Genomic DNA, 13,780 nt, shown 5'->3' with positions numbered 1-13,780 from the left:
AAATAATGCTGCAATAAACACAGCTGTGCTGGTAGCTTTAGTGTGGTCTTGTTTGTGATCATTTGGGTAAATGCCCAAAAGTGGGATTGCTGGGTCATAGGGGACTTCCTTTTGAGGAACCTCCATACTGCTTTCCAAAGTGGTTGAACAAGTTTACACTTGTTTACAGAAGGGTTCCCTTCTGTCCACATCCCCTCCAGCATCTGAACCCCAAGATAAGGTCTCAAATGGTTTGGAAAGGGGAATCAAAGGAGGCAACAATGCTTGATAAGAAATAAGAAATGTACTCATTACCTTCTCATGTAACTGTAACCCCTCTGTATGGTATTTTCACAATAGAAAAAAAAACTCTTAATAATAATAAAAAAGAAAAATTTTGAGAAAAAATCCTTCTTATTTACCTAACTTCCAGCATACTTGATAGATTTCAAATACAAGACAGTACAAATAATTGTTCCAAAACTTGGGGTGCTGCGGTATTTCCACAGATAAAGGACTTGCCCAGAACTACATGAGTCAATTGCTTAAAATAAATTTTTGCAATGCTTCCTAAATCACAAAGCCAAAGAGAAACTGGGCTTGTGGTGTGGTTTTAATGATAGTACAAATGTTCTAATCATAAGTTTTCCTGATAATCAAAATCCTCTCCTTCCTGGCAACAGAATTATATGAACACATCTTCTTAAAAATCTGTACTAATTTAAAAAGTATTCTACAATGAGTGTTTTTAACTTTTGTATAACTTACTTTTATTTATTTTTATTGTTACTGGAATTTGTAGTCAAGGTCTTGCTCTTTAGCACTTGAACCACTCCCTCAGCTATTTTTGATTTTTGTTATGAAACGAAAAGTACTTTTTTTGTTTTATTTGTTGTTGTTGTTGTTTGTCCAGGCCATCCTGGACCACAATCCTATTTACACATTTTGCTGTAGCTGGGATGATTACCATATCACCATGCCTACCTTTATTTATTTATGTTTTCCGTTTTTGTTTAATATGACATAGATTCTCAATAACTCCCTGTCCAGCAAGGGTTGAAAATACAATCCTCCCAACCAGCCTTCCACAAAGCTTGGGATAATAGAATATGCTAATGTGCCTAGCTATGGAGGAATCTTCTGGATTTTTCTGCGTAGGCTGTCCCCACACTGTAATCCTGTCAGCCTCTCTAAGATTGGGGGATAGGGATGGAGAGGAATCATTAAAGCCTTGCTTGTGTTAATTTCGTTTTCTGCTTCTTAGTTAATGTGTTTGTTCTAAAATGTTTTAGACTCTGGAATCAGCATTTTCTACATAGAAGATCATATCATCTATCTTCACATAGAATTTTATTTCTGTTAAGAAGGGATGCCTTTTATTTCTTGCAGAATTCTTTTTATTAGTACTTCCAATATTCGGATGAATATTTTTGCCTTGTTTCTGACCACAGAGGAAGACTTTTCAGCCTTTCTCCACTGATAAGATGATTATTACAGACTTTTTTATACATGGATTTTGTTATGCTCAGGTCCTGTCCTTACATTCTTAGTTTATTGAGTATAATAACCTCATTTGAATGTTGTTAAATTCTGCGTCTCCATCAATTTAGATTATTATGTGGTTTTGTTCATTCCACTAATATAATGAATTATGCTGATCTAGGTATGTGTTCCAGGAATAAATCCCACAAGATCATGTTGAATCATCCTTCTAATAGATTGCTGATTTCTTTTGCTCATATTTGGTTGAGGACTTTTAGACCAAAGCTTATAATGAATATTGGTCTGTAGTTTTCCAGCAGTGTCTTTTTTTCTAGCTGTGATATCTGGGTAATGCTAAAAATCACATAATTTAGTTAGGAAAAGTTCCCTCTGTTTCAATTTATATGAAGAAAAATAGTGTTTCTAACTTGAGTATTTGTGAGAATTCACTATCAGATACAAATATTTTTAGCTGTAAGTCTATTTTCCATTTCATCATGATTTTGTTTGCTTGGTTTTGCCTTTTGAGGAACTTGTTTATTTCATAAAGGTGATCAAATGTATTGGTACACAAATGCTTATAATCCCATTTTGTAATAATTTGGGGTTGACCCAATTTAAATTCTGATTTTAGCAATTTAATTCTATCTACTTAAACTCTTATTAAGAATCCTTTGTACATGTTACCTATCATGTGGAAGATTCTTTGTCTATACCTTTTGAAATTAAGACTATAAAGGCTCTTGTTAAGAATCTAATAGTATATCCTAATTTGTCAAGTTTCTTGGACATTTATTTTTTTTCCTTTTATCAAATTTAGGAAGTGTTGGTCTTTATGCTTTGCGATAATCTCTGTAATTTTTCTACTCATTCTTCTATTCCTACATGATGTATGCTGGCCCATTCAATGTCTCAAATGTGCCTTAGGCTCTATTTACTTCTAAACACTCTCATTTTCTTCATATTCTTGAGCCTTGATAATTTTATTTGCCTTATTTTGAGTTCACTGATTATTCTACCTGCTCAAATCTGTCTTATATTCCTCCAGCGGATTTTGCGTTTCAATGATTTAATTTTTCAGCTCCAGGACTCCTTTGTTGCCATGTTCTTTCTATTGTTATTTCCATTTGTTTTGAGATCTTGTTCTTTATTTTCTCCTCCTTTCTTTTACTTCTTAGAATATTTCATGATGAATTTTTTACAGTCTTGTTTATTAATATCTGGTATTCATCAGGAATAGTATCTTTTCTTCTTCATCTGTAAATGCCATCCTTCCAGTTATTGTATTTCTTGAAATTAACCCTTTGAAATTAAAGTTTCTCCTATGGTTTGCAGTTACATATTTTATTTTGTTATGTTTTATTTCTTTGTTCATGATTTTGTTTGCTTGGTTTTGCCTTTTGAGGCACTTGTTCATTTCCTCAAGGTGATCAAATGTATTAGTACACAAATGCTTATAATCCCATTTTGTAATAATTTGGGGTTGACCCAATTTAAATTCTGATTTTAGCAATTTAATTCTAATCTACTTATACTCTCACTGAGTATCCTCATGTTGAAATTGTTGATACCTCTAAAACAAGCTTAAGGTTCCCCCCTGAACCTGTGTCATTCCTTTGGCATGCATGCACTGTAGTGCTCTTATCTCTACAGTTAATTTTGATAGTCTCATTATGCAATGGATAACTTCAAAAAGGAGAAAAGAAAAAAAACTGGAAAAGGGGAAGGGAACTGGTCTTTCCAATATGCTGGAACAGACTTTAGCTAAGCAGGGAGTAGGACTTGTAATGATGGTAGGGGATCAATGGAAATAATAGTCAGTTGCTCCTGGGTCTGAAACCTCATAACCAAGAAGTGTTAATCAGCAATAAGAACATGACTCTCCAACATTTGGATGAGGATCCTCTGACCGTTCTGAGTTTCACAAGCTGCAAGCATGTACCAGGAACCTGTGGAGAGATGTCTGCCATGGGCCTGGGTTTGATCATGGGTGGCTAAGTGTGTGCTGCTGAACCAAGAACAAAGAATCAACTGAAACTAGTGATGAATTAATAGCTAAACTTCCCCATGGCAGTCAAAACTTTCAACAGATTCTAGAGTACCCAATAGTTACATATGTACTTGTCTAATTGTTGGCTGGGTGTGGAGACAGATTCTTATATCATTGTTGTTATAAAAGTGATGTACAGTTACATAAGCCACATAAAGAGTAAGCTTCTTTATGAACAATATCACCCCTTCCCTTGGTCTCTCCTAGTTTTGTCCTCCCATCCCCCCCATAAGTTGTATAGTTCATTTTTAACATAGTTTCCAGTAAGAACCATTGCCTGAATTTGTTCACACTTTGCCCCTCCATTTCTGTGCCTCTCTTTACTCTCCCAAAGACAGATAAATAAACAAACAGAACAAAAACAGCACAAAAATTAAAAAAAAAACTTTTGTTTTCATTTCTTGGAGTTCATTTCAATAAATATTATTTGTATGATCAGATGAAGGCAGAGTCTTGATGCTTCTAATGCCTTAGCTTCAGACAGCCCTCCAAATCATATATTTTAAATAAATCCATTTGCTACAACTAAGTCATATAGTCACCATATTTTCTAGATATTATGTCTATATGGTTTGAGGGAACTGTGTTTGTGTGTGTGTGTGTGTGTTTGCCAGGACTATGACTCAAACTCAAGCCCTTCCCCCCCACCCCCCGCCTGACCTACACAACATCTAGTTTCAGCTTTTTGTTAGCTCATTCCAGAAAAAAACTCTTCTGTACTTGTTTTAAATCTTGGTCATCAAATCTCAGCCTTAATGTTTCAGAGGGACAAGCTATGTACGTTTTTTAAATGAATGAAAATCCTCTTAACTTTTTATAAACTTCCATATCCAATCTTATCTATCCCACATTATCACATTGAAAATAAAGAATGTAATTATTTTTTTAAATAGCACAATATAATCTTTTAAATAGCCTAGGCTCAGAATCAGAGTCAAATACTGTCACACATGATGAAGAGGAAGTATTTATTTTATAATGACTTGTCCAAGCCCACTAGCCACTGAGATAGAGTCCATTTCTGGCTTCTTCCATTCAGCATTTGTTCTAGGACAGAACATTTTCCAATCAAAAGAATTATCATTTAATAAATACGTGTTTATTTACAGCTTCTTGTGATATGGACACTCAAGTACAATTTACCCATATCATCAATCCCTTAAAATATTCTGTTTACAAATAAACTAAACATATCTACACCAATATCATTATAATTATTTTATTTAAAAATCATCCAGATGCTGATAGTTCATACCTACAATTCTAGCTACTCAGGTAGCTACCTGGAGGATCAGAGTTCAAAACCACTCAGGGCAGGAAATATTGATGAGACCTCATTTCCAATTACCCAGTATACTGCCAGACTGGAGGCATGGCTCACTTGGTAATACACCTGCTGTAGAGAAGATGAGCAAGAGTGGTATGCCTTGAGTTCAGTACCAGTATCAACATGCATGTTCATGCACACACACACACAAAAATCTCAATCAATCAATATGTAATTTGAGTATATATTTTTTCTTCTACCAGTAGAAAAATACTTTTTCTGGCAGTAGCAGGGCTTGAACTTAGAGTCTAGTGCTTGTATGGCACTCTGTTGCTACAGCCAGGCCTCTAGTATTCCATCTACTGTTTAATTGGAAATGGGGTCTCAAAGGCATTTTCTACCTAGGCTGGCTTTGAAACATTATCCTCCAGATCTCAGCCTACTAAAATCTAGGTGTAAGCTACCAGCACTAGGCAAAAGAGGTTCATTAAAAAAAATAAGAATGCACATGAATTTAAGATGTCAACTGAAATTATAAGGTGCAAATATCTGGTAGAAAAGTTTAAAATTAGATTGAGCTATTGAAGGAATCCTAAATGCCTAAAATATGCAAAATGTTCATGAGCATAAGGATTCACTATCACAAAGTTTTTCTCAAATTGACATACAGATATTAGGTTTTGCCATTTAGACTTCCAAAAAGGGAAATGGAAATTGAGAGCCAATTTTGACACTAATATTAATGACTAAAAAGGCATAAAAAGCCAAAATTCATTTCAAGTGAAAATTGAAACTGTGAGACTGTTCCAGCAAGATATGGAGTCTCCTTTTAATAAAGACACAGATGTTTCCAGATGTGGATAAACCCGGTGCTCCCAGATATAGATAATCCAGATTAAAAAAAAAAACAGAGTCAACAGATAACACATGCAGCTAGGGAGCAGGTAGAGTAGTAAGTTATCAATGGAATAGTAATCAAGTACTGGGCTTATGCCTCTTACCCTAACGACTCAAGAAGCAGAGAACAGGAGGATCATGGCTCCAGGCCAAACAGAAAAAAAATCATGAGGTCTCAACTTAATCAAAAGCTGGACACCATGATATAGGTCTATTATCCCAGCTACACAGGACACTAAGTAAAGTAATATTAGAGTTCAAGGGGAAAAAAGGCAAAATGTTCTCAAGTCCCATCTCAGCAGATGAAGCAAAACATCGCTGTCATGGCAGGAGTCATAAGTGGGAGGACTGAAATTCAGACTGGCTATGGAAAAATGTTAAGTCTATCAGAAAATAATGCAAAAATGTCTAAATGTATGGCCTAAGTGGTAGAATAACAGCTTGGCAAGCATGGAGCTTTGAACTGAAACCCAAGGATATCCAGAAAAAAACACAAAATAAAAGAAAAGAAAGTATCTTAAGCAACCACCCAAACAGAAGAAAAGAAAGAGGTGAACAAAGGAAACTATGGCAATAAGTATGCAGGTTTCTCAAAAAACTAAAAGTACAACTACCATATGATCCTGCCATACATCTTGGCATCTATCCACAGAAATCAACTCAGCATATAATCGAGATAATAGAGATACACATATGCCATTCCCAGCACTATTCACAACAACCAAGCTGTGATATCAGCTGAAGTGCCACTCAACAAATGAATGGATAAAGAATGTAGTATATATTCACTATGGAATATTATTCAGACATAAAGAAGTACAAATATATGTTATTTTCAGAAAATGGTTGGAACTACAGATTAAAATAATCCAGATACAGAAAAATAGCTGGTTTTTCCTATATGAAAATTTTGAAGTAAAATGAAAAGGTCTTGGACATAAAATGAGGACTGTTTGGAGATGAGTCCAGTGGGATATGGTTGGGGTAAAAAAAAAAAAAGAACAAGAGAGGAACAAGAGAGGTTTAAAAAGGTCATAATAAAATCTGCTTTAAAATTGCAACAATGATTAAAGGGGGGAACAGAAATAAAATTAATAGTAGATGGTGAATATTACTACAGAACTGAATATACCTGTACAGAAATATCATACTGATAGATTGGAGAAATGAAACAAGAATGTGAGAGAAAAATCCAGTCAATTATTTGATGGACTTAGGTCCAATGCAACATATACAATAAACCCTTTAAAAAATAAAACTTGACAAACAAAAGACTAGATCAAATGTATTAATAGGTATTTCTCATATGAGACAACACAAGAGCCAATAACTCTAACAAAAGTTCCCCTACCTAAAGGAAATAGTAAATGCCATTAAAGCTATCATGAAATAAGTCTCAGGCCAGTAGTCATACTGGTGATGCTTTAAGTCTTGGTAAGGATCTGAAACAAAGGGAATGTTCCCATAGTGACAGATAAGGGTGTATATAGCTGATGAATGGTTTAGAAATCAAGTAAGTAGAGTAAATCCCCTGAACATCTAAAGCACTGTTTATCAAAACAAACACCAGAAAGTAGAAACATGTGTTTAGAGAGTGGGTAAAGGTGGGAAAGAGGAATGGAGAAGGAAGAGTAATCAAATTCAGTTATTATATTCAATAGACATTATATAGAAAATGAACATTATAATTTGCTGTTAAGGAATGAAGAGGGAAATGGAGAAAAATGAAAGGGGCAACACTGAGCAAGAAGCATTATCCTAATAACCTAACTTATGGAATTGTCATCCCTTTGTTTAACTAGTCAATAACAACAATGACAACAATAATAATTGAAAAGAAATCAATTAAGCTATCTTAATAAACTGAGCTTACACATAAAGCTATTCAAGCTCCACTCTGCTGAGTGGTACTACCTGGAGAAAGTTTCAGCCTGGGTCCATTAGACATGACCAGGTGCATGACTGTGTTTCAACCTCTTTTGTGCATCGGTAGCACTCTATTTTGCATTGTGATAATATTAAGATGTATTTGATGAAGATATCTCTCAAAAGAATATTAAATAGTTGTACTCATAAACTGCCACGCTAATTTGAAGCCTTTTGTACAATGATATAATAATATAAACAACTCTAAAAATGTCCAGTTATTCTTTCTAAATTTCTTTTTTTTGGGGGGGGGGATCCAGTCGTGGGGCCTGAACTCTGGGCCTGGGTGCTGTCCCTCAGCTGTTCAGCTCAAGGCTAGCGCTCTACCACTAGAGCCACAGCACCACTTCCGGCTTTTTTTCTTTTTTGCTTATGTGGTGCTGAGGAATCGAACCCGGGGCTTCATGCATGCAAGGCAAGTGCTCTACCACTGAGCCAACTTCCCAGCCCCTTCTTTCTAAATTTCTTACCTTGTCTGATCCTATAAAAAAAAATAACACTGTTTGCACTTTAAGCAAAAATTGACACTATTCGGTAATGGAAAGTATATAGAGGTAGGCCTTGTCATTTTGTGTTTTTTCTAGGTTACATTATTGACTAGATAGTCATACTGGTGATAATTAATAGCATCTGTAAACTAGAATATCTAGCCAGTAACTATGTCAGATACAAATGAGTAAATGCTGAATATAATAGAATAATTTTTTCAAAAAGAAAAAAAAAGATTTCTGTATCTACCTTGCAAACAATGGTGCTCAATACCCCATAAAGCACCCCATAGCCATGTTTCCCCACCCATGCTTACCAGTTGCTGGCCTTGAACACCCCAAGCTGCATACTGCAAGATGGAGTCCTGCACTTCTGGAGGATTTAACTCCCAAACTTCCCTTGGAAAAAGAGTAAATAAGTTTACATGAACAACTTGGCATCTGCAACAACAAAGTAGCTTGACAATTGCTCATAGAAAACAGAATGTCAAAGAACTTACTTAGTGTGTATGTTGTAAATCACATAGGAAGCCGTATATGAATAATGGAAAATCTGAAATAAGAAAGAGTAGAGTTATCTATCATCGTTTGGTATTAAGAATTCATTTATATACATACACAAACATAAGTACATACACACACACACACACACACACACATATATTTCTGGTAAAATGTAGAAATAAGTGTCTGGAAGAAATCAGAGCATAAAATATTCCACTACACGGTTTACTCCTACTTTTGAGCCTTGTCTTCGAATCATCAGTACCACTTCACATCCTCTCTACCAACAGTATATTTTTTCTAGGTCAAAATTTTCAGGGTCTCTGTATTGACTACACAATAATACACTAGTGGCTCCCTCCATTTGACATTCCAAGACAGTGCTGTTTCACCTATTCAATGTTCTTTAACCCTTATCTTCCAACCCCTCACTTCACCTAGTAAACCCTGGAATGAAGTTCAGTGGATCCTCTGTATATCCTGTACTTCCATTTTCCTTCTGATATCTAACCTTCACTGAGGTGGGAAGACCCCACCCTCCTGTCCAATCCCCCCAGTGGAGCTCATGCTGACACCTCCTTGAAGTCTATTGCTCTCCTACTTCTCTAGAAGATGCTTAGAATGCTTCGTGCTCCGTAATGTGAATTACACCAATGTAGGTCTGTCTCTTTTCCTATGACAATGTTGGCAGGTACAGGTGTGTCCTACCTTTGAGTCCTCCATGATATCTCAAATCATGTCATGTTTATATGTATCATGCACTTGTCATTTCTGGAACAATGATTCTGATCAGGATAAACTCATTCTTGTGGAAGTGCTTTTCCATGAATACAAATAACCTCTACCTTTTCCTAGCAATGGTTTAAACTTTAAGTTAAATGGTTGCTTTCAAATAAGTAATCTACCACACATTTTAGTACTGTCCTTTTAGTACTTCTGTTTTTCCTTTATTTTTTTCTTTTTTTAAAACAGTAATGAAGTTTGAGCTCATTTGAGCAATGCTTCTAGCCTTTTGCTTTAGTCATTAATTGCATAGGGTCTCACACTTCCTCAGGGCTAGCCTTAGACAGCAAGCTCCCTACTTTCTGCCTCTGAAGTAGTTACAGAACACAACAACCAACTTATTGATTTAGAGAGGACTTTGCGAATTATTGATCCAGACATTGAAATTAAATCTTTTAAATCTCCATCTCCCGAGTAGCTGGGATTACAAGAGTAACCTAAGAGGCTAGGTAACATTCTTATTTCTTTTAAAAATGATTCCTTCAACAAACAAGTCGTTTAAGGATTCAGGTGGACCTGTTGCAACAATGAGAAGTACAAAATGTCATGTCAAAACCAGCTTTACAATGTCGGTGTGGGGGGGGGGGAGGGGGGTATAATTGGGTGGGGGGAGGGGGGTAAAATTGGGTGGGGGGAGGGGGGAGGCAGGGAAGGGAAGTGAAGGGTAAACAAAGGAGGAGGCTGCAATGCTTGGTAAGAAATGTATGCATTATTCTGCCCATGTAATTGTAGCCCCTCTGTACAATATGTTCTCAAATAAAATAAAATACAATTTAAAAATAAAAAAAAAAAAAAAATCAAAGCATCCATGGCAAGATGGGAAACTCAAACACAGGATGTTAACCAATAATGCAAAAATACCTGTATGTTTTAGTTCTTACTAAGTAGAGACGATGGAACAGTGGGATATAAAGAAAATGAGGAAAACTAGGAAGAGTACATTAGGAGATAAATGGTAAGCATGTTACTATGTCACCAAAAATTGTTTCTCTCTGAAGCTATGTGAATATGGTAAAAGACTTGTTTAATTAGCTATATTGTTAAAGTATTATTTCTTGGATTTATATAGATACCTTCATTTTCAGTATACTTTCATAAAAGCATCTTTTCTTTCCTATAGTGCATACAATGCACACATATTATAATACTGTCAATTAACACTCCCTTGAAGTAAAATTGTTATTTCTTCTCACTGCAATAATAGCTTCAATTAAGCATGAATGGCCACCTATTTGGCAAAGTATCATTTGCATTCTTCCTTTACAATGAAATTCAAACCTTCTCACTCTATTTTACAGTATTGTGTTTCACAATGAGGCTTTGTTATCTGCTTCTTTTTGGAACATTTCAAATCTGAGATTGCCTTTACTTAAAAGATTATAAAAGGAGAAGTCATTTCTATTAGTGTCAATGTATGTATTCATGTATTCTATAAGATTCCAACTGTATCAACTATAAATTTTAAAACTTAAATTTATTATGGTGGCTACAAAGAACTGTATAATGTGTTAATCTCCCGTGACATTTTTGGGGGAAGTGATGGTCCTGGATCTTGAACTCAGGGCCTGGAGGAAGTTGCTTAGCTGTACCACTTCTGACTTTTTGGTGGCTAATTGGAGACAAGAGTGTCAGAGAATTTTCTGCCCTAGCTAGTTTTAAACTGTGATCCTCAGATCTGAATCTTCTGAGTTGATAAAGCGAGCACAATGCACACAGAGTCTTGATATGAGGTAACAAGTAAATCTAAGCAAGAAGACATTTGCCAGTAGAAGTGTCATGTGTATTCTGCACTGGTAACCTACTAATTGTATAATATAATCTAGAAGAAGAAAAGATGACATTTGTAAAGTCTGCTGAGATGTGAACACAATGAAAGTATAATATGAAATGAATATTAGCAATATTCATTTATTTAGCAAATGTTTGTTTAACAAGCTCCTTGATAAGGTTACACATGGACTATCTCTTTCTTATATTAATATATTAAATATATTAAAATATGAGTGTACTTGATAATTGTAGTGACTCCTATATGTTGTGTGCCAGTATATAAATGAACATTGCACATCATGTTCATTGTCAACCATCAGGCACCTTGCCAAATGCCAAGCCTATGATCAGTGTGAATTCTGTCTTCAAGGAGCTTATGATCAGTTGGAGTGACAATACTAAGAACCATCACCTAAGAACTCCTAGCATGGAGTAGTTTTGTACCAATAAATTAGGATGCTATAGACATCCTAATACATTAATCACTATAGTGATTAATCTCTTTAGTTTCAAGATTGCATTATTTCAAAAGTAATAGTTAATTTAAGTATCAATGGAAATGATAGTTGAAATATAGTTAAATTTCTACATTTTTCCTGTATTGAGGAACTAGGAATCAAACCAAGAATTTTTTATAGATCCTCTACTAGTGAGTTACATTTCCAGCTCTAACAGCAGTGGTTAAATAGAGCATCTAGACATTAATGACTCCTTTTTTTCTCTGGACCAGAGTTTGAATTCAGAACTTCATGGTCATTTGGTTTGCTTCCTCGGCTGGTGCTCTATCACTTGAGCCATGCTTCCATCCCTGCTTTTTGTTGGCTTCAAATCACGATCTTCCAGATATCAATTTCCTGAGTAGCTAGGATTACAGATATGAGGCCCCAGGCCCAGGTCACACTGCTGTTTAATATAATTCATACTTTTTTGTTTAAATCAATCTCAAGAAGTAGCTATTATCATTCACAATTCACATGAAAAATCTATACAATGCTCCAACTTAAATTTTAAGTAGGAAACAGAGCCACAATCTGACTGCATGGGTATCTAATTATAGTCCACATTATAAATAAATTTATCTGCACAGAATCTTTCTGAAAGCTAGTACATGAAACATGACATTGGCTTTGCAAAGGATTCATTCCCAAAGGACCAATTAAGCTACTATTTAAAAAATTATTGTCAGGAATACACATGAATTAATGGTGATCACTGCAGTTAAGCAAGATTTTGTTTTAGAAAGGTTATCTAATTTATGAAATTAAACATGTAGATCCCTCCTTTTTCATCATCACCCTCACCTTATTTTCTCTTAGAATACAAGTTATTATTTAAGACATGTCTGGGTTTTCATCCTCCAACCAGACGTTTGTATCTTTTATGCCAAAGCCTTTTCTGCAATGCAGTTAAACTGCTGAATTAATATAAACAGCATTTCTTTCCATGACCCAGAGAATATCTGAAATAAGATTATGGATTTTCCATTGAATCAAACAGTGAGGAAAACTGAACTGTGAGAAAGGGATCCTGAATCTATAGAATTTATAAATGGATACCAGTAAGAGAACTCAAGACACAGGTGCAGGTGTGGAGATGGGGGGATGGGTAGATTTCCCTTGGAAGTTGGTCACACATGGTGCCAAATTTTCTCTAGGATAATGAGATGCCCTTGGAGAACAAGGAGTCCTGACCTTCTTGTTTGACAGATTTGTCTTTATAATGCAGTGAAGGACTGGAGCCCTGTGGTAGGAGAATTTGGTACCATCAATATGATCCACAAAATTATACAGTTGGCTTTTGAAAAATCAATTTAACATGTCTCTTTTTAAAAAAGCTTTCTTTTAATACATTCTTAATGTAATAATACTGTTTAGAGAGGTTACAGTTACATGAGCAAGGTAATGAGTGCATTTCCTATCAAGCATTGTTGCCTCCTCCTTTGTATTTCCCCTACTATCCCTTCCCTCCCCCCCTCCACAACTACACTTCCCTTCCACCCCACCTAAAATGTAAAGTTCATTTTTCAACATAATGTTTTGTACATCTCATTGTTACAATGGGTCAGCCTGTATCCCTAATTAAACATTTTCTTCCCTTCCCCTCCCCAAATTAGACTGACATCAAATACAGTGAAAACAGAAGTTATACTGTGGGGAAGGGACATACAAAGCAACAAAAAAATCACATCGTACATTATAAATATGTTAGAAACAATAGCAAAAAAGTAAAAAACACTTGTGTCCCTATCTTTGGGTTCATTTCACTTAACATCATCTTTTCTGGTCATATGTACTTAGCTTTTGACCTTTTCTGCTTGTCCTAGACATGTACTAATTATTTCAAATAAGGGAAACCATGGGACCTATATTTTTTGGGACTGGCTTACTTCACTTAATATAATTTTCTCCAAGTCTTTCCATTTCCTAATAAATGGGGCAATGCCATTCTTTCTGATGAAGGCATAGTTTTGAAGCTACAGAACTTCTGCATGCCAAAGGACATAGCTAACAAGATCAATAGAAAACCCACCAATTGGGAGAAAATCTTCTCTAGCCACACATTGTATAAAGGTCTCATATCTAATATATACTGGGAACTCAAAAAACTAAATCCCCCAAAAACAAATCCTCAAAG

At 35.3% G+C, this 13,780-nt stretch overlaps 1 protein-coding gene across 3 annotated transcripts in view; it reads right to left on the bottom strand.

Annotated features, from left to right (window-relative positions):
- Dpp10 (dipeptidyl peptidase like 10) overlaps window positions 1-13,780 on the bottom strand; it is a 1,479,312-nt gene that overhangs the window by 152,199 nt on the left and 1,313,333 nt on the right. For all 3 annotated transcript variants that reach the window (XM_070024402.1, XM_070024396.1, XM_070024410.1), the window contains exons 6-7: window positions 8,590-8,642; window positions 8,407-8,488 (exon numbers count right to left, since the gene is read on the bottom strand). In XM_070024402.1, coding sequence (XP_069880503.1) covers window positions 8,407-8,488; window positions 8,590-8,642 — 135 coding nt within the window. The remainder of the gene's footprint in view (window positions 1-8,406; window positions 8,489-8,589; window positions 8,643-13,780) is intronic.

This window comes from Dipodomys merriami, unplaced genomic scaffold, assembly GCF_024711535.1.
Source record: "Dipodomys merriami isolate MVZ:Mamm:240054 unplaced genomic scaffold, mDipMer1.0.p SCAF_1, whole genome shotgun sequence".
Classification (NCBI taxonomy): Eukaryota; Metazoa; Chordata; class Mammalia; order Rodentia; family Heteromyidae; genus Dipodomys; species Dipodomys merriami.
Note: the sequence above shows the minus strand (reverse complement) of the source record. Positions and strands in the feature narration are given on the sequence as shown.